Source organism: Melozone crissalis, unplaced genomic scaffold, assembly GCF_028551555.1.
Source record: "Melozone crissalis strain CALT ecotype California unplaced genomic scaffold, PUWL_Pcris_2 ptg000005l_1, whole genome shotgun sequence".
Lineage (NCBI taxonomy): Eukaryota > Metazoa > Chordata > Aves > Passeriformes > Passerellidae > Melozone > Melozone crissalis.
In genome coordinates this window covers 23,703,132-23,723,824 of record NW_026535783.1, presented here as the reverse complement: position 1 = coordinate 23,723,824, position 20,693 = coordinate 23,703,132, and the positions used below count along the sequence as shown (strand labels likewise).

At 52.6% G+C, this 20,693-nt stretch overlaps 1 protein-coding gene across 1 annotated transcript; it reads left to right on the top strand.

Moving 5' to 3' along the window:
• Positions 1–18: 18 nt before the first annotated feature.
• On the top strand, positions 19–19,019 carry LOC128945516 (uncharacterized). Its single transcript, XM_054289281.1, has 12 exons — positions 19–27; positions 2,088–2,197; positions 3,020–3,137; positions 3,971–4,070; positions 4,398–4,594; positions 4,649–4,732; positions 12,307–12,344; positions 14,744–14,882; positions 16,609–16,699; positions 16,897–17,066; positions 17,873–17,944; positions 18,924–19,019. Exons 1-12 carry the CDS (start codon positions 19–21, stop codon positions 19,017–19,019), a joined length of 1,224 nt encoding a protein of 407 aa, XP_054145256.1.
• The last annotated feature ends 1,674 nt before the right edge of the window (positions 19,020–20,693 follow it).

Genomic DNA, 20,693 nt, shown 5'->3' with positions numbered 1-20,693 from the left:
GCTTACTCCTCCAGAACCATGAGTCACGTACGTGGCTGCTGGAATATCAAGAGGGAAGTCAGGCAAGCTGCAAGCATCTTCAGACCCTGGCTTTAGATTGTCCCTGTCTCAGTACTGGTCACAAGGCATCATCAAAGATAACTGCATGCTGGCAACCAATGTCTTGCCTGCCCTCAAGGAGGCACTTGCCTGTCCCTCAAGCGTGTGGCACGAGATTCCTTATTTTCCCAGCAGATCATGGTTTTGCCTGATTCTAAGTAATATGGCCCCACAACTGAAGGAAGAAAAAACTGAGAGAGCAGCTTCCCCCCTGAGAGCCGTCAGACAGCAGCTCTCAGCAGCATTTCTTTCCAGTATTTTGCTGAACACAACTTTCAGTGCTCAGGACAATAAGACAGGCTGTGTGGCGCTGCCTGAGTTTGGCAGGCAGAATCAAAAGAGAGCTCTGAGTGCAACAGGACTGTGTGTGTTTCATGGCTTGGAAAGGCGCCCCACACGCACAAGCGCAAAAAGGAAGAGGCAAAGCAAACCCTCACATCCATAGTCTAGTGTGTACATTTGAGATTTGTAGCAGCTCTTTTTTCTTCCTGTTGGACTCAGTTTGCTCTTGGACAAGCTGCATGGCAGAGGGTTGCTGGGCTGCTGTGGTATTGTCTGAAGAGTAGACAAAGGCTGGTGTTTGAGGGACGCTCCAGGCAGCAGAGAGCTCCTGCCTGGGCTGCCTTTTGCTTCTCAGCACTGAACAGCTCCTCTGTTCTTGCTGCTGTTCTGTTCCTAGGGGTTTTGGAACCGTTTATAAGGCCTTGGATGCTGCCACAGGACAAGCGGTAAGTGCCAACAGCCCTTGCAGATTTCGCAGCTCTTGAGCGCTTTCCCTTGGGATGTCATCTGTGGCCAGAGCTTTGTGTTACCGGTCTTTGCTGCAAAGGCTGCCTAGAGGCAGGCTGGAAAATGCATGGTGGACAGACTTTGTCTCGCATTCTGAATCAATGTGAGGATGGCAGTGGTGTCTTTCCAAGAAGACCATGCTGTCTTGGACTGACTGGATAAGTGTGCAGAGATTAGCTGATGGCAGCAGCCGTCATTCTGGCCCAATTGCTCTTAAGCCCAGGTTGAGACACAGATAGGATTTGCCATTGTTTCCCATCACGAGGTACACTTTGAAAAGACCTAAAGAAGGAGAGGCCTTGTCTGGAGCGCACTTTTGCCTTGCAGTCCTAGGGAGCCAGGGTCACACACACACACAGACACTGGCACACGGATCAGTGAGAAGAAGTTGATGAAGAGCCTTAAGTAATACCGCCTTGTGTTGGTCCTTTGTTGCTGACATTCCATTACAGAGATGCTTTTTGTGCTGAACTGACATACTGGTGTCTTGGAGAGTCCCATGCTCTTTGGGGCTAACCATTCAGAGTCCTGAATTCTCCTTTCTGGCTCTCAGCAAATACAACTCCATCTTCCTGGTAGCTCCTTATCCACCTGCAGTGCTGTGCTCAGCAACTGCACTTGGAGGGATGTCTACAAGGAGTCTGAAAGCCCTAAGCCCTGCTTATCACCTGGAGTGCATCCGTAGTGGTCCACAGAAAGGATTCTTCATTTTTTAATGCACTCAATCATTACACATCTAAACCGTGTTGGGGAATGCTCTTCAGAGATGCAAAATCCAGAAGAAGTTAGGATGTGCTAGGATGTTAACTTTCCTTTGAGTTGCCTTGGAGTTGTTCTTTTTCAGACAGCATTTTCTCTGTAATGGATTGGTGTATTTACTTTGGAGCACAATCAAGAATGGCAGCAGTTTCTGAAACACTGATCAAATCCCCTAGAAATGCTAACCTATTTTCCACAAGTTGAGTTTCATTTCACAGAAGCAAAATTCCTTTGGCTTGCAAAACGCGTGTAAATGATAAGAGTAGTGAGAAAGGAGGTCTCACGGAGGAGTCTGCAAGGGCTGAGAGTGCTGTTAGCACATTGTGGCTGATGCTTTAGAGTCCCTTTTCACCGAGGTGACAAGGCATCCTGGCCCGTGAGTGCACGGAGGAAGAGGCTCTTGTAATGTCTGTTCCTAACGGCTTTCAACGTCATTGTAGGTGGCCGTAAAGGAAATTAATCTCCAGCACCAGCGCTGCAAGGAAGTATTGAAAGAAATCCTGGTCATGAGGGAAATGAGGAACCCCAATATTGTCACCTACCTAGAAAGGTAAGTAGTTCTGTATTTTTATGGGAATGTCAGTTTCCATACTTGCAAGACAAAGGTTTCAAGCACTTTGCTCGGTGGCAGAAAATTGATCTTGCTATGAACATCAGTCCACTGCTGTATGAGGCATGGGAGGAGATTGCATTCTTCTGGTTCCTGGCAGAAATAGCTTAAAGATAGTTCTCAGAAACCTGGCTCTCTTACTAAGCCAGCAGCCTCGATGTTCACTTGCTGAATGTTCCTTTGCTGTTTTGGGGCGTGATTGTTTTTCTGAGTGTCGGAAGAGAAGTGCTGAGAAAGCAACCCAGAAATTATTTCCCTTGTGCTGTTCCCACTATTTTCTATTGCCTTGCATGCCAAAAGGCTAGCCAAAGAGACACATTATTTGCCGGGTTTGAAGTAGTTTTTTCCTGTTGGTGACTGTCCTTTATGCAAGGCTTCCCAAAGGGTGTTGGCAGTGCTGCACCTCCACCTCCCCTGTGAAAAAGCTGTGAAAACTGTGTCTCCTTGCTGTTGGAGTTAATGGTGCAATTTGTGTATGAAGGCAATGGGGCAGCTGCTGGGATGTGTCCGCTTCCAGATCTGCCTCTGCTATCACAAACTGCCGTTTTCCCCTGCTTGCCCGCTAAGCCGTCTCCTTTCCCACGGGTGTGCGATTAGATGGCACAGATTGCAAGCTCTGGATAGCCTGGGTGGAGCGTGTCTCCATTTTATTCCGTCTTCATTTCCCAGTGACCTGCAAGCAAAACTCAGCTGTAGTCTTTTCATCCGTATGGCAATTTAGCTGTGCCCATTTCGGTCTACGCTGTTGTTTTCATCTTCCAGCTACCTTGTCAATGAGTTTGTCCTGCTGGTGTTGGAGTACATGGATGGAGGCTCTTTAGCAAAAGTGGTCAGCGAGAAAAGGATGGCTGTAGGACACATGGCAACTGTCTGTCAGGAGGTAAGGGATCCTGCTTGTGCTTGGGATGCCTTGGACAGCCTCATAGTTCAAAAGCGCCACTAAGTGAGTGATTCCGTGTTCAGAGCTTTCTTGCTGTGCCGCTCTTTTGCTTCAGAGAAGAAAGAGCATCTGGACGGAATGCCTGCCAGTGTCCCTGCCCTTACTATAGTCTGCTCTTTATCTGCTTTTGGCCTCTGTGCTCTCTGTCTCTCTTCAATTATTTTGTTTTCTGTTCTGTGCTTTGCCCCTCCAAGCCTTTGCCCAGAACCTTTCTGCATTGCCTTCTTTGCCTGTAAGCGCAAAGATGCCGGTGTGTGAGTTCTAAACCAACAGCAAAGGCAAAGAGAGACTCATCTCTCACGGGTCTCAGCTTCAAAGGAGGGCATGGCACCCACCACGGTTCTTGCTGCTGAAAACGGACAAATGACTTGAAATGTCTTTCAAATCTGCTGGCCAGGCAGCCTTACAGCCCTTTACCTCCAGTCTCTCACCTGAGAGTGATGCCCTTGGTACCCAGAGCAGGGACTTTTCCTCTTTTGGCCAACCGTTGTTTGTCCTCGGAATGGGGAGAGCGCATCGGCTGCAGCAGCGGTCATTCTGACTGGCTTTGCAGGGGACAGTCTCGAGCAGCAACTGCTGTTTCCCCCTCAAGGCCAATATGCCTTGCCTTAGAGAGATCCTGCGCTCCCAGGCTTGCAGCAGCAAGCTCTTCCTCTTGCCAGCACTCACTGCTCCTCTGAGATCCATGAATCTTCAGGAGCACTTTCCTTTTGTGCGTGATGAACTGAGATCAGGCTAACTTTTGGCCTCCTGCTTCTTTTTTTCTCTCTCAGTGCCTGAAAGGCCTGGCTTTCCTTCATGCCAACCAGGTGATCCACAGAGACATCAAAAGCGACAACATCCTTCTGGGCCGGGATGGCTCCGTCAAGTTGGGTGGGTATTCTTGCTCAGGGCGCAGCTGTAGGCTGCTGGGAGTCTGAAAGAGCAACAAGTATCAAGGGGAACTGTGGTTTGTGTGTATCCCTTCCAGAGGGAGGGAGGCTACAGTGGAAACCTTCAGTGTAGATGAGGAAAAGCCACCACCCTGGGAATGGTGGTGGGTTTGTTAAATGGACAATTGCTAGTTTCCTTGGCTGCATCCCTGAGGAAAGAGAGCACAGCTGCTTTTCCAGCTCGATTCAGTACTACATTCTGAGACTTAGAGTGAGGAAATCTTTTCCTTGGTTTCCTACTTGAAGCAGTGTTTGTTTTTCTCCTCAGCTGATTTTGGCCTCTGTGCTCTGCTCACACCTGAGCAGAGTGAACGGAGGTCAATGGTGGGGACAACTTGCTGGATGGCACCCGAGGTGGTGAGAAAAGAGCCTTACGGTCCCAAAGTGGACACCTGGTCCCTTGGCATCGTGGGAATTGAAATGGCCAAAGGAGAGCCTCCTTATGTTTGGGAGACCAGTGACAGGGTAAGGTACAAATATGCTTCCGAATCCGGTATCCTTCTGGTCTGTCTCCATTAGACAAAATCCCATTCCCGCAGCTTGGATGAGTTCCAAGAAGGTCCACTCCTAAAAAGGTCCCTGCGGCTCACATCAGCTGTCAAGGCAAGACCTGTTGCCCCTTGGAATAGCTGGAGTTGCACTGGGGCCTTTTCACTTTTGGGGAAGAAGGCTCGTCTCTAACCATCTGCTAGGCAAGGAATTGCCACTGCAGACTGGGGTTGAAAAGAAGGGGTCTAGGTGAGCACTGAAGGCTGTGGAAGAATCACGTAGAGTCTTGTGTTTCCTTTCACTTCAGGCTAACCGCCTGATAGGCACGCAAGGCATACCAGATCTGCACGAGCTCAGCCTACCCCCTGCCTTGTGTGAATTTCTGGGCTGCTGCCTGCAGATGGATGTGGACAGGCGAGGCTCTGCCAAGGAACTTCTGCAGGTACAAGGCAAAGGGGCTGCAGGCCAAAGAGCTGCTCCCTGTCTGGGTTTGCTCCTCGGCCCAACTCCAGGGCATCAGATGGGCCCCCCACAGGGTAATCTCTGCTCTGGCAGCTTTTCAAATGAGAACCAAGTAGGATCCAAGACTAGTTAAGGTTAGAAGGGAGTGGTGGAGGTCATCTAGTCCAAACCCCCTGCCACTGGCAAGGACATCTTCAAATAGGTCCGGTTGCTCAGAGCCCCAGCTCACCTGACCTTGAATGCTGACAGCGGGGCACCTCCCAGCTCTCTGGGCAGCCTGAGCCAGTGTTTCAGCACTCTCCTCATAATGAGTTTCTTCCTTAGAGCCTTTCTGAATTGACTCTCTTTTAGTTTAAAACCATTCTCCCTTTTCTCTCAATTGGCCCTACTAATAGATATGTCGCCATCTTTCTTCTAGGCCCCTTCAAATATTGAAAGGTCCCCTTGGAGACCTTGCCCTTCTGCAAGCTAAACAAGCCCAATTCTCACAGCCATTCCTCAGAGGAGAGCTCCCACCTTCTGGTCATTGCTGAGGCCCCCTTTTGCTCTCGGCTGCTGTTTTCAGGTTTAGCTGGTAGCAAAGGAACTGAAGTACAGCAGTGCTGGGGAAGGAGGCCTGCAGTGGGGCTTGAAGAACACAACAAAAGCACTCCCTGCCAAGCGGTTCTAGATTGGTCTGTGGGAAGGTGGGGCCTTTGCGGGGGCTGACTGAGCATCCAAGGGCATCCAGTTTGTCCTTCCTGCCCCACTCTTAGAGGCTTCTGCCAGCCAAAGAGAGACAGCTGAGCAGGATTTGTGCCAGCCTCACGTGCTGCCTGGCCCGCTCAAGTAGATGAGAACCACTGCAGCTTTGCTGCCACCTTTTGTGGCAGACAGGCAGCTGGCGACCGCGCCACTTCCTTGGCTCTCCCTGCTGTGAAGGAAGATGCCAGCCAGGCCAGGAGGAGGGGGGCATGCCAAGGCAGACACTGCTCTCCTTGCAAGCCAGAGCTGAGTCCATCTGCGCTCTGCCCCTTCTGTCGGTGTGTTTCTGGGCCCTAGAAGAACCCAGCTTGACCCTGTTGGAAGCTCAGTTTGGAAAATAATGGTTCCTTCTCCCTTGGTCTCTTTTAATTTGGTTGCTTTGGTTTCTTTTTCCCTTTGGGCAGCATCCATTTCTCAAGCTAGCGGAGCCTCTCTTCAGCCTCCTCTGAGAGCCTGATTGCTGTCATCCCTGCAGCAAAGTAATGCAGGAAGCAGAGGAGATGACAAGGACCGCTTCAGCACGAAGAGAACGGAGCCTCTGAGAACAGGCAGGAATCCTGGGGAGAGAGGGCCCAGCAAACAGGCAGACTGAGACAGAGCGGGAAAAGAAGGTGCCACCTCCTGTTCTCCCATCTGCTGGTCCTTCTAATTTTCTGCTTAGGACAGCATAGCTGGAGGGCACAAAGTCACTAATGTTGTGCAGATTTGAGCAAGGCAGGAGTGGCATTGCAGGCGTGAAGGGAATGGGAAGGCCAGAGCTGTGTCTCAGGAGAAGGGAGCTCCCACAGGATGCCACCGGCAGAGCCAGGCTAGAGCTGTGGGAGACGGCTGGATGTTCCCAGCTGCGGAGGAGGTGCCTGAAGCGGCTGGAAACATCCTGTGCATTCTTTGACCCATGGAGCAGGGTGCTGCGTGTGTGCTTGTCTGGCCAAATTGTTCAGAATAGTTGGCTTCCCGGTTTCCTTTTAGACTCCTGCCTTGTTGGCAGTCACTGGAAACAAAATTCTTGAGAGAAATGGATTGGCTTTGGGGCTGGTGGCATACTGGTGTTGTATCATGACTGTTTCATGACTTCTACTATTCCTCCTACAGATCACCATGCAACTCTCCACTCCAGATGCTTTTCAAATGAAAAGGAAGGAAAGAGGCAGTGAATCAATTGGAGAAGTGGAGCACATGACCAGGAGCACTTCAGGATTCCTTTCTCCGATGCCAGCTCGGAGCCCACCTCAGAAGAAAAATCCTAGACATCCACAAGCCATTTGGAAGAATCCCTTCCTTGACCATTCCAGGCACACCTCTGTGGCTCATTGGTGTACCCATGACTGGCAGCAAAGAGGGGGAATGTCCAGTGCCACAGCCAGCTTGGGCCGTTTAAGGTTGACCCATGAGATGCCAGGACCGTGAGCCAAGGCCTGGGTGGGCTCACCTAGAAATTGTGTGCAGACTTGGAGGCAGGTGCCACAGGCAAAGTCCATCAGTTTTGCCTGTCCGCTGGCCAGGTGTAGGAGGATGTTGTCAGCTTTGATGTCCCTGTGCAGGACCTCGCAGCTGCTGCAGTGCCTCACAGCCTCCAGCACATGGCGGAACAGCCCCCGCACCAGTCTGCCGACAGGAATGCCGGCACACGAAGGAAATCAAAGAGGTCGTGGGATCGCTCTGGGCGCTTCATCACCAACAAGAAGTTTTGGCAGCGCCTAAACCAATCCAGGAGCTGGACAACACCATGCAACCCAGTGGACACCCAGCCCAGCAGTTTGATCTCCAGGGGCACGCAGGAGTTGGGCTGCTGGAAGACCACGATGCTGTCAGTGGGACTGATGCCGTAGCAGGGCTCTGGAAGCTCTCAGCCAGCCTGGGATGCTCTGTGCCCTCTACTAATCGCCCTTTGCTCTCCCTCGAGGCGTGCTGGCGGCTTCCACCCTGCCGAGCCTCAGCTTATCCCGCCCAGCACAAGCTGGTTTCTGCTGCTGACCCCACTCCCTCACCAGCTCACCCCAAAGATGGGTGCAATCCCCTGACACACATTTGACGGCCACCTGCTAGCCAAGGGGAGCAGCGGGCTGAGCTTCCAGCCCGCTCTGCCGAGCCTCATCCTCCTCCCCCCTCACCCTCCTCTGCCCCCCGCCAGACCCCCACTCACCGGGGCGCTGTGCTCCAGGCACGTCCCCTTGCAGACGCTGCCGAAGCCGCCGTGCCCCAGCAGAGAGCCCAGCCGGTTTCACCCCTGCAGGGCCTCCTGTGCCTTCCCTGGGGCCAAACGCGGCTGGCGGCGCTCGGCCCGGGTCCAGGAACGGCCCCCGACCGCCCCTCAAGTGTCCCAGGACAGGCAGCTCTGTCTGAATGGGGCACCCTATTTCTCCTGAGCTCTATCACCAGCTGTCCTAAGCAGAAATGGCAAGTTTGGAAAGAAATTGAAATCTATGCCTTAAATGTCAGACACGCTCAGGAGACCCATTAGACAGTCCGAGGTGTGCTTCTGAAGGAGACATTTCACCCTGGCTGCAGTATGCACGCAATCTTCTCTTGGAAGATCTCAACTTTTATCTGATTAAAACTTCTGAAATGGAAAATTTGAAATCTGAGTGCGATTCCTTTATTCCTACTGATGTGGACACTGAAGTTTTACAGCCTTCACTGAAGAGCCTTCAGAGCGGCAGCCAAAGCAAGCACTGCAGCTGCTGCTGCTGTGCCAGACAGCCCCGGCTGGGGAGGGATGGCCTGACCGTGCCGCGGGCTGCTTCTCCTTCCACAGCCTGGCGGTGCTTTTGAGCCAGTAATGACAAGTGGTAGGAGAACAAAGGAGACTTTTCCAGCTCCAGCACTTACGGAGGCATTAGGGCCACCTTCAGGGCAGAGTTCCGGCTTGCAAAAATAAAGCAGAAGGACACAGTTGGAAAATGCCTCCCTTGAGGTCTTCTTCTGTGTTGGAAAGGAGGGAGCCAAGTGCCGGGAGGAGCAGCAGGGCCCGGTCCCTCCTCTGTGCCTGCAGTGAGGGGCGGCTGCCGCTGGGCGGCGCCGTGGGAAAGGAGAGCCCCTGTGCGGGGTGGGCGGGGCGGGGCAGCCGCCAGGGGACGCCCGGGGCAGGGCGGGGCCTGTCTGTGAGGGGGGAGAGCCTCGGGCAGCTACATCAGGGCAAAGCACAGCTCTAGGGCAAAGCACAGTTGTAGGGCAAAGCACAGCGCCAGGGCAAAGCACAGGGCCGAGGTAGAGCAGAACGCCAGGGCAACGCACACGCCAGGGCAAAGCACAGCGCCGAGGCAAAGCACAGCGCCAGGGCAATACACAGCACCGGGCAATGCAAAGCGCCAGGGCAATGCACAGTGCCGCGACAATGCACAGCTTCAGCGCAGGCTGACCAGCAAGGGAATGTTCCCGTGGAGTGCAGGATTTAGGCCTTTTGATTGCCAGTCCTGTGCTGAGCTGGCCCAGCACAAAGCCTCCTCAAGCCCTGCTGCCTCCTCTGCAGGCTTCCTGCAAGGCCTTTGCTGACTGGGTCCAATCAGCCAGGCTGGAGGCAGGCTCAGCTGATGTTGCAAGAGCTGCTGTCCAAAACAAAAAACTACAAAAGCCAAACCAGAAAGGCACTATTAGTTCCCAGGCCCAGTTCCTCCCAGGCGGAGGCCGGATTCCTCTGGTTCCCGGAAAGATGCAGGAATAGGACATGAGGGCACTTTGTGCCCCTTACCTTCATGTCCAGCACCTTGCCATTGCAGGCCAACTTAGCTCAAAATCACAGTGGCCCCTTTATCCAGAGTCTTCAGCTTGTTGGGATTTTCCCTGTGGGAGCAGCCTGGGAATGCTGCTTGCTGTCACAGGGCTTTGTTCCTTGCAGGAAACTCCAGAGACTCACTTAGGTCCCTCCTGTCTAAAACATGGCCTGGGTTAGCTGCCAAGAGGATGAGCAGTGTAAATCGTTCCTCAGCACATGCCAATCTCTGTAAGAAATGCTGATTCCAGTGGGATTGAGGTGTTGTTCTCAAGAGCACTGCAGTTCAGGCTTTCAGCAGCAAGACAAGAGCAGGCAGCTTGGCAGGCCTCCAGCATCCCCAGCACTCACCTGCCTTGCAAATTCCTCTGCTTCCTGTAGCCATGGGCTGAGGCCCTGTTCCTGACCTGCGGCCTTCTCCGGTTCCCCATGGCAGTGGCACCTGTTTGCTCCTGCCTGTGGCATATTGTGGGGAAGTCTAGAATGAAATGACAGCGGAGCATTGCACAAAACCTGAACTTTGGATCATTTGCCCCATTTGGTGGTTGCAGCCATCCCCAGCAGACATGGAGTTTGCAGTTCTGTGAGCTGTGCCATCCAGGAAGGAAAAACTAAGTTGGCCCAGGAAAAGCGCAATCAATGTACTAAGCTCCTGCAGGCCAGAAATGAGAGTGCAGCAAAGGACTGAAAAATGGAGTACTATGCAGTATGCACTGTGGGCAGGATAGAGACTTAAAAGCCGCTTCCGTGGAGGAATCTGACCTTGCCCATTTCCCACAAGCTGAAGGGAGTGGGCTTCTGCAAAGGCACCAGGAGTGCCTTCAGTGTTGGACAGAGAACTTTTTCAGGAGAAGAGCTGCCTTGGGAGCTGGAGAGAAGGAGCAAATGCGCCCATGCGTGCACCCACAGAGTGAGGGCTGCTCCAAGGGCACTCCCTGCCATGCCGAGGACACGGGCACTGCCCGGTGCAGAGGATGTGTCCCTGTCATATTGACAACACCAACACTTTTCCAGTGCCATGCAAACACCTCTGGGTAGTTTGTTACTCAGGTTACTTTCTCCACTAAGGTGTCGTTCTTCCTTGAGCGAGCCCTAGAGTTTTCTGGTAGATGTTAGCCATGCAGGAAGTGGGCAGGAAGGAGAGGCAATCCAATTTAGGGAACTCTCAGGGATATTACCAAGGCGTGATTTTATCCACAGAGCTGAAGCAAGGGTTGCTTGTTTTAGTCAGAAGCATTGGTGGCCAAAGTGCTGTGTGTGTGCGCGCTTGGTGCCTGCTTTGTGTTCCTTTGGGATCCCTTGAGCTACGGGTTATGGACTGAAGGAGAGGATTGTGCTGCTTTGGGACGGAGGAGAACTTTCCAGGCTCTCTTTTGTGTTAGCTGTAGAGAAGGTTTGGTTGCTAGGCATGAACTGACAGAGCAACCCAGAGCTGCTGCTATTGTGATGTCAGTGCAGAGCTGCCACGTCACAGCGTGGTCATCAGGAGGTTGCCCTGGTGCAGGCAAGGCCTCAACGTCCAGAACAGCTGTTGGCGTTCTCGTTGCAGGAGGATCCTGTTCAGAGGAGTTCTCTGCCAACAGTCTGTGCCCTGAAAAGGGAGTCTTTTTCTTTTGCCTGCTGTTGTACGAGTCGGCGCAGACTCGTCTAGGCATCCTTTTGTTTCCCCTGCGGTTGTAGGGTCTGCAGACACCTACAGGTGTCTTTTTATTTTCCTTTTCTTGTTGTACGGTCTGCAGACTTGTGCAGGTGTCGTTTGTTTTTTCGCTTCTGTTTGTACAGTCCGCAGAGTGCCGCGGGTCTCCTTTTTTCTTCTTTTCCTTGCACAGTCTGGGGACTTGTGCAAGTGAGTTTTTCTTCCATTTTTGTTTTACGGCCCGACGACTGAAGCAGCCCTGCTGAAACGATGGAGCGAGTCCGTAGAGCAGTCAGCAGGGCTTTTTCAGCGATATCAGCCCGCAAAATTGTTAGCGGTCTGAGACGTAAGTAGAAGTTTTTTCCTTGGGGGCAGAACAATGAAAGAAAAGTGCCATGAAGATGCCATAACTTTGATAAAGCTCCTGGCAACAGTTTCAGCCAAAAAGGGGGTGTCCCTTGTCCAGCAGGGTGTGGACAACTTCCAAAATGCAGACTGGAAAAGTTGTGCAGGTGTCCTTCTGAAAACTGTGCAGTTCTCTGAGGAACTTAAGGAAGGCATCGTTTTTCTGCATTCCCTCCTTAAAGGACGTGCCTCTCTAACTGGCCCCCCTCTGTGCGCTACAAGAGGGATTGGCTTTGCAGTGAAGGGCAAACTGCTGAGCAGATAGTGTGGGCTCCTGAACCCCAGCTCTGGGCCTGTGCTGTGTCCAAACAAAGCTGCAAGCGCCAAGAGGGGTTCAGTGGAAGCTTTTGTGGGGAATTGTTTACAGCAACCACGGGGCACATGCTGCATGCAATTTACAAAAAGAAAAGGAAGTGCAGGAAGGAGAAGAGAAGGAAGCTGCTTTAGTTGTAGGGGGGACAAAGAGCTCCAATGCAGGCAGTGACTGCTAAGGAACAATTTGCATCTTCCTGGCCCCAAGTCTCTAGTTCCTTAGTGGCAAAGCCGAGCAAAAGGTAGACGCAGCCTAGGATACTGGCCTGCAGTCCTGCTTGCTGGGCTACAGAACTGCTGCTCCCGGTAGGGAGGTTGTGCAAGGAAAATGCTCTCTGCTTGGCTGGCCTGGTTCTGTGGCATTCCTCAGCACCAGCAGTCTTGTAACAGCACCTGGTTTGTTCTCTCTTGCCGCGGCAGGTCGCCTCAGAGGTGGAAGGAGTCAAGTCTACGGTTCGGTGAGTGGGACGGGCACCCTTGACATTCCTGGTGCCTGAGGATTATGCAGCAAGCTGCGGGCTTGGCCTGTTGTAGTTGAGTCCAGGCTGGCAGGCCAAAGGAAAGTCCACACCAGTCCACGTCTGCATGTGCACTACCCAAACAATTCCCTCAGTTTCTTCCTTTTCTGTTGAAGAGGATTTAACTAATGTAACTGATGAAACTACGTTTAGCTGACAGAAGGCTACATGCTGATTGTAGCCTGGCTGAAATATCTCCTTCAGAAGCACATGGAGTCCTGTTGAAACATTAGTCTCATCAGCCCACTTGAAATGAGTATTAGAGACTGAGGATCCCATCTGTATTGAAATTCATGGCTTCTCATTAGGACCACTGGTGATAGAGCTCAGGAGAAATAAGGTTCTCTATGACAGCTTACTGCCTGTCCCTCATGCTGCTCTCTGTCTGCAGAGCACCACAGTAGCAGCCGCAGCAGCAGAAGCTGCTCTGGCTCGCTCTCTTCCACCAGAGGGTAAAGGGGAGGCAAAGCACAACAAACCTCCAACTGTGTTGTCAGTCCAGGCCTGAGCATCCTGCAGCAATCAGTGGCAGCTTTGGTTGTTTCAGTGCAAAGCTTTGGTGCAGTGCAGAGCTGGGTGTTTCTGAGCAGGCAGCACTTGCCCTTTGTGGCTGAAGATGCTGAGGGCTGGAGTTCTGCCATGACCTAGCGCTTCAGCCCAGCCACTGACACGTGGGAAATGGGGTCTGAACTCTCACATGCAGGCATCATTTTCCTGCCATTCTGACAGGGACTGTGAACTTGCCTTGGTGTCAGAATAGCTGCAGCGTGATGTCCTTTAGTGCTGCTGGGGAGAAAGTGAGCCCCGTTGTGCACAGTGTCTGTGCAGGCTCCCTGCTGCCAGCAGGGAGAGCGGTGCCAAGGCGCAGTTCACAGCCTTGTGGGGAGCACAGGAGCCACCGTTGCTGCAGGGACTTGCCCATCTCCAAGCACTGTCTAAGGAGCTACAGTCTCTTCTTTGACTACACCCTTAACTTTGACAAGAGCCAAGTATGCTGAGAATCCTGAGCAGCTCTGCATGGCTGAGACATTCCAGAAGGGCTGGAATGCAGTTCCTATTGGCTGCTTCCTAATGCTTGAAATCCTGAGGGGAAGCCTTTTGACCAGAGCTGAGCAGGGAAATATTCCCTGCTTCCATCCTGAGCCATTCCAAGCAACACAGGCTTAGTTGGTTACCCACATAAACAGCCCCACACAACAGCTTTTGCCTTCAGGTGAGCTGTGTGTGGCCGCTTGTTGCTTCTTGCAGCTCTCAGGAGCCAACTTCCCTGCTCCTTATTGCTTGTTTTCCTTTTCCATGTCCATTCCTTGCAGGCCCCGCTAGGAGAGCTTCTTGCCTCTCAGAACTCCTCGGCCCAGGCGGGAAAGGCAGAGAGGGAGCAGAGCACAGATAGAGTGTGCAGTGCCCAGCAGTTCAGGTGTGTGTTAAGCTTTCTCGCTTTCTCTGAGCAGGGTTGGGCATTGCTGGGCTTCAGGAGGTTCAGAGTCAAAGAAGAAATGTGGCTTTCTCATGGTTTGACTTGCTCAGCATAGACAGGGGAAGGCAATCTGTGGGCGGGTGTGGCTGCCTCCTGGGACTCACTTCTCCAACCTTCTCAAACCTTGACAAAAAGTATGCTGAACTGGACCAGAGGAAAAGCAAGGGAGGTTCAGGTTGGGTTGATGGAAAGGAAACCTTTGGACTGCAGAGGCAGCAGAACAAGTGCCTCAAAGAGCTTTTGCAGATTCCACCCTTGGAAATTTGGAAACCCCAGCTGGATAGGGCCTTGAGCGGCCTGTCCAGATGCCATAGCTGACTCCAAGTGCTTGGAGCTGAAGATGGGCCTAGAGGCTCCCTGGGGTCCCTGCCAGGCTAAACCATCTTGGGATCCTTTGATTATTGGATTGGAAATTTGTACCCACGTTCTCCCCAGGCTACAGCTTGCGGGCTCTTTCCTTGTTGCGCTAGTGAAAGCAAGAGTAATTGTGGGAGTGCTCATCTGGACTTACCAGGCCTCTCTTAGCCAAAGAGGAACTTTTGCAAGTCCGGTATCCACTGTATCAGAGAGGAGCACTAGCAGGCAGGAAGCTGCTAAGCTGAGAGTACCTGAGCATTCTGGAAATGTTTGGTGGCTTCTGAAAGCTAATTTGACTTCCTCCCTGGTGATTCTTTCACCTGCAGAAATGACAAAGAGAGATGGTGGTCTAGAGAGGGAATGGCAGCACTCTCTTGAGGTGGAAGTAGAGGGCTGTTGGAAGGCCCTGAGACTGCCCTGTGAGGGACATGGTGTGTAGTCCTGGTCTTCTTGCAAGGAGACTGTGTTTCAATTAAAGGCTTGCTTGTCTGTCCCCTTGTTGTAGAGGGAAGGAGGTGGCTGCATTTGAGAGCAGGCGCCACTCCTCACGAGAGAGGGCCTTGCAAGTGGCAGCAGAGACAGCAGAGGAACCAGAGCTTGCGAGGAACCTGCTGAAGGAAGAGGTTCCTCTGGCGGTGCCAAAGGTACGCTCACCTTATTCCTAGGCAGCACTTATGGGACAGGGAGCTGCCCCTAGCAAGACCGCCCCAAAGGCTGCTTCTGGCAGCAAGCCAAGACTGAGACTGTGCTGTTGTTGTTCCTCTTGAAAAATGGTGCCCCCTCCACGTCCAGGTTTGCCGCCGGCAGCGGCCAGCCCACAGGGGTCTGGAGAAGCTGCTCCAGGAGTTCTCTCGCCAAGGGCACACACTGCCCCGGGGGTGCAGAGACAAGGCAGCACAGGCACAAGAGAACGCTGCCCTGGAAGCCCGACTGGCAGCCACGGAGCGGGAGCTACGAGGCCTTTCAGAGCAGCTGGCAGAGGCCAGGTAAGGGCAGGGAGGAGCACCTGGGTGGGACATTATTGAGGGTCTGGAATGACAAAGGGGGTGAGCATTAAGTCAGGATTTACTGCCTCCTGTTTGCACTGCAGATGTGTCTCTGTCTGAGAAGTGAAGAGACAAGAGAAAAAAGAAAAGGATACTGTCACCTGAGTGTTACTTTTCTGACAGCTCCAGCTGTCAAAGCTCTTCTGGGCGCCCGCCTGGGACCCCCTTGCACATTCCTGGGCCATGTGCAAAGCAAGCCATCTAGGCACTGATATGAGTACTAGGGAAACTGTGCAGATGTTTGCTGATATCAGGAATTTCCCACAGGCTTTGGTTTCTCCTTCAGTGCATCTTCACTTCAATCTTTCTTTGCCAAGTAGTTGGACATGGCATTTTCAGAATTCAAGGCTCTTACATGTGAATGTTATCAGTAGGATGCTGATGCTTCAGGTGAAAGCTGCAGGGTTGAGCTGATAATCTTGAGACCCTTCTGACATAACTCTTGTCAGTTATGGTGCAGGAACCTGGAGTTGCTTACAATGGAGCAGCAGAAGAAGGCAAAGGTCTTGTGGCTTCTCGACAATGTCCAGGGATTCTTGCTGAGCACTTGTCCACCCACCTCTGTTACCTGTCAAGGTCCTCAGGCAGCCCCCTTCTTAAAGAGTATCAAGACATTTGGGCATTGCTGGCTCAGTTTACCAAAAATCAAGGGAGCAAGCATTCTTGTTCATGAAAATCCAGTAATTGAAATGGCAGGATACCTGACATCCCTCCTCCAAGACAGTGCCAACCAATTTGGATAAAACCTAGTTCTGGTTTCTTACTCACACTTGTAGAAGGTGGAGCTTTCATATATCATTCCTTTAGTCCCTTTGAGTCACTTTGAGAGCATCTGGTAAACAAAGTATCTCTACGTGCACTAGGAATAACAGTAAACATTGAGGAGGCAGTGCTCAGGAGAACACTGGCTTCTGTCCCCCTGCAGAGTGACTTGGAAGGGCTGATGAGCTCAGGGCTCTGAGCACAGGCTGGGCTTTTGCTTGTTGGCAGAGACTTTGTGGGCACAGCCACCCATGAGGACTGTGTCTGGCAACAGCAATTTGAGCACTGACTGCTGAGCTCAAACTCAGCTGGCCTTTCTGCGCTGGCCTAGGTCATGAGGAAAAGCTGGCCAACCACCTGGATGGTCCTGCTTTGCTATTTTAAGTAACAGAAACAATCTTGCTGGAGCTGAGTTTCCATGCATGCCCTTTTCCATGCTCAGGATATGTAACTGAAGGTATGTCCAACTGGAGAAACTGCCCCTGTGTGCCAGGAACAATTTCTCCTCATCTTCACACCTTGTAGGTCAGAGAAGGAGAGCCTGCAAAGCAGCCTGCTGCAGGCTCAGCAGCACGTATCGGAGCTGGAGATCACCAGGAGCCGTCTGGAAGCCCAAGTGCGCACGGCCACACGGGCCCAGGAGGTGATACTCGGTGAGAGCCTGGTGTACTTTGTTTCTGGTGATGGCCCAGCCTAGTGCAGTTGCTCCAAAGGCAGCTCTGTCCACAGGGCTCCTGAGGAGGAAGGGAACTGAGCACAGGTCCCTCCTTGCCTGAGACTGAAAGGGCTTAAGGTCAGTAGAGTCTCCGCTTGTGTAGTCTCTGACTGTTGCCGTTTGTCATGTTTGCAGAGGATGTGAAGGGCCTCCGTCAGGAGCTGCAAGCTGTAAGATCTCTCAGCAAGCAGCAATGTGAAGAAATGGCTCAAGAGCTCCGCTGGGCAGAAGAGCAGTGCTGCAAGGCTCTCAGACACTGGCAATCTGCTCAGAAAGAGGAAAAAAGGAAGCTCCAGCAAGAAATGGTAAGCGACAATATGCACGGAAGTTTTCAGGCCAACTTGGTGGGCTGGCTTAGCAGAAGAGCAGCCTGGGTGACATGGCTGCAAGCATCTGCTGTAGTCTACACATTACTGGGCTACACACAGCAGGGGGCTTCAAGGGCTCCTACTAGAAAGCCTGTGAAGACCAAGAGGATGGTGCCGGGACAGTACCTGCAGCCTCGCTTTCAGGCTGGGTGTAAGCCAAGTTCCCCAGAGAGCTGGGTGGTTGCCACCCAAAGCATGGCAGCGAAGGATCTTGCCCACAGCCTGGTGCCATGCAGCAGGCAGCTGCTGACCTTGCTGCACTCTGCAGTCCCAGCAACTGGGTTCCTTGCATTCTGTCCTTCCACGGTGGACAGAGAGTCTCCCCTTTGGGCTTGAAGCATACGCAACAGGCCCCGTGTTGCTGGTATTCCAGCTGGTGGCCTGTCTTGTGACTAGGGCATTGGGGTGCTGGCTTCCTCCTCATGCTGCAGTCCACCTGCAGGTTTTCCTTGATCCTAGGGCTGCGGCACTTTGAGAAGACAGCCTGTGAGAGCAGGCAGAAATCCTGAGGAGACAGGGGCTAGGAAACAGGCAGCCTTCAGAGTGGGGAAGGAAGGCGGAATCTCCTTTCCTTCCACCTGCTGACCCTCCTGTGAAGTTCCTGGTTAGAAGTGCTGGAGGGCACAAAGCCACTACTGGGGACTCTTTAGGTGGGGGCTTGTGGGAGGGATGAAGCTGTCATTTTTTTTTCTTTGGGGAGCACGGCTGGGACTTCATCTGGAAGTGTCTCTTCCTCTCCTCAGAAGCAATGTCTGGAACGGCAGCGCTTGGAGGCGCAGGCGATGCTGGAGGAACGGGAAAGCTTCCTGGCAGAGGTACAGAGGGAGCAGGAGAAAAGGCTGCTTGAGATGAAGCAGGATGTTGCCATCAGGCAACCTGAACAAGAAAAGATAGAAACCAAAGCCAGTCAAGAGGCAGCACAGAGTGTGAAAAGAGAGTTTGTGTGTTGCTTTGGTCTCCTCTGGGCTCCTTATGGGCACTGCTTCTGTGGACACTGTCTGTCTGAGTGGGACTGCCTCTTAGCTGGCCCGTGGTGAACATGAGGAGGAGAACAAAGTGCTTTTGGAAAGCGTGCGCACCTCAATCTTGGTGGCCACACAAGTGGTGTGTGGGACATTGAAAGGCGTCTTCTCTTTGTTCCTGTGCAGCTCCAGGGTGAGAATGCTGCTGTCTTAGCCAAGGTGCAGCAGCTGCAATGGGAGCTAGAGCAAAGCCGGCAGGAGCTGGAGCAGCTGAGGCAGCAGCTGAATGCGGAGCGTCTGAATGGGCAGGTGAGCCTGACCAGGCAGGGTGCAGAGGGAAGGGCAGTGATGGGGGCATGAGCTGGACATCTCAGGAAAGGGGAGGCAAGGACTACTGCAGGCACTGGGAGCACAGAGCCGGGCAGGCTCCAGCGCTGTGCACCAGGAAGAAGAGTTGAGGTGAAAGAGTGAGAGCTGGGTGGAGAAGCAGAATGGAAGTGCCTACGAGACTTGGAATTGAGAAGGCTGAGCATGATGGCAGGAGCTAGTGAGACTTTTCTTGACAGAATATCAAGGACAAGATGCAGGCAGAGCTGCAGAAAGCTTGGAGCGTGATGAAGGCAGTGGAGGAGAGGTGCATAGAAGAAATGGAAAGGATGTGCAGGATCCAGCTGCAGTACAGGCTGGCAGAACAACAGCAGGTGAGTGAGAGAGCAGTAGGCACTGCAGTCATGCAACAAGTGGTCTCTGCTCTTCTCACCTTTCCCCTGCAGAGCAGCAGGTGGATGGGGGCAAGGCCCCTGACTGCCAAGCTCTGTGGTCTGCGTTGCAGCTCGCCAGCACAACACTTACTGGGCCACTGAAGCACAGCTTTGCTGCCCTGGGCATCAAAGCTAGTGCTTTGGCTGGTGGGCCAGCAATCCTGTGAATGTATTTCTGCTGGCTTCTTAGTGCCCACGTTGTTTATTGAGGAGTTTGCTCAGGTGAACATGGTGACCCATGCATATTCTGAACAAGTTGTCCCTTTCCATGGCGAATGCAGGTCTCAGAACGGGGTGAAATTTTAAGGTCTTCTTTCCCTTTCACCATCTCTACTATGGCTGGCTGTGACAAGCTGTAGTCTCTGACTGCTTGTTTGGCTTTGACTTGAGGTGGAAGAGTTGACAGCTCAGTGTGCAGCCAAACACCAGTGTTGTTCCTGATGGCATGCCTGTGAAATGTGCTGTCAGGGGCATCTCTGCCAGCCACTTTTCTGACACAAACAAATTTCTTGTCCCAGATGGACGAGGGCTCTGCCGTTGAAGGCGCCGCTGCAGCAGCACCCTCCGAAGAAGCCTCCCCTCCGCAGCCTGAGAACCCGAGCAGGAGCAGCTGGCTCCGCTCCGGCCAGGAGAGCGAGAAGCAGTGCCTGAGGCTGCTGAGTAAGTCCTGGGGATTTCTTGTGCAATCCAGCAGTGTATTATGGGGTGTGTGCCTCAGCATGAGCTGTAGCGCATCTTCCTCCTGACCCTGGTGTCGGGGAGACATTCTGGACTCCCTACAGGAGCCATTGTTGTGCTTGGAGGCAGCCAGGGAGCATTTTGGGGCACTCCTTTTGCCTTTGAGGGCAGCTGGGTGTGGGTGGCCTTTGCCTGAGGTTCCATGTGCGCTAAAGGCAAAAGCAGGGATTGTTTCCTGAGCAGCAGAAGGCTGCAACCTAGCCAATGACTGAGTCAGCTTGTGTGTGCTGGTCTGGCCATATTGATCATAGTAGTTGGCTTCCTAGATTGCCTTTGGACTGCATTCGGAGACAAAAGACTTCAGAGAAATTGTTTGGCTGTGGGGCTGGTTTCATACTGGTGGTGTTTTCATGACTTCTACTATTCCTTCTACAGTTTGCTTGGATAAAAATTCTACATTTTTGTTAGTGTGACCTCCTTGGAAGGAGCATCAGGTGATAGCAAAACAACAGAGGAAGGGGTCTTTTCAGCACGCCCCAAATGTTAAGAAATTGTATTCTTAGAACAATCCCTGGGAATCAGAGAGCAAGAGGTGTTTTCACAGTGCAGCCAACAAAGAAAAACACAATTTGTTTTTCCAATCCCTCTTGGAGAGTTCAGTTGTATGCCTAGGGAGACGCATCAAGAGACACTTCTAGGTGGCAGGGCCAGATAAAACTGCCCTGCAGGCAATTCTCAGGAGGAAGCCTGCAGCCCCTCTGCTGCATCTTCCTCCAGTAGAAGGCACTTTGTCAGGGCTAAAGCCCAGCCGGTAAATACTCTTGGGATAGTAAGGATTGGCCTCAATCCCTGCACTCTTGGAAAGCACAGCAAGGCCTTGGTGACTCTGCAGTGCAACTCAGTTGCTCCTTGCAACTGGTCATAGCTGCCAGTGCAGCGCTGTCAGAGAATAAGAAGCGGGCAGGTACAGAACAGAGCCCAGTTTACTCAGTGTCGGCCATCAGCTGTAGGGACAAGAGGTGAATGGATGGACTCCTGCTTGGCTCTGAACTCAGTGACACCCATGTTGTGTCTCCAGTGGGGTCAACAGCTTGTAGCAGTGCTCAGTCTGGCTCTGGCTTCTTCACAGTGCCTGTCAGTGGCCATTTGTGGGCTCTGCCCAG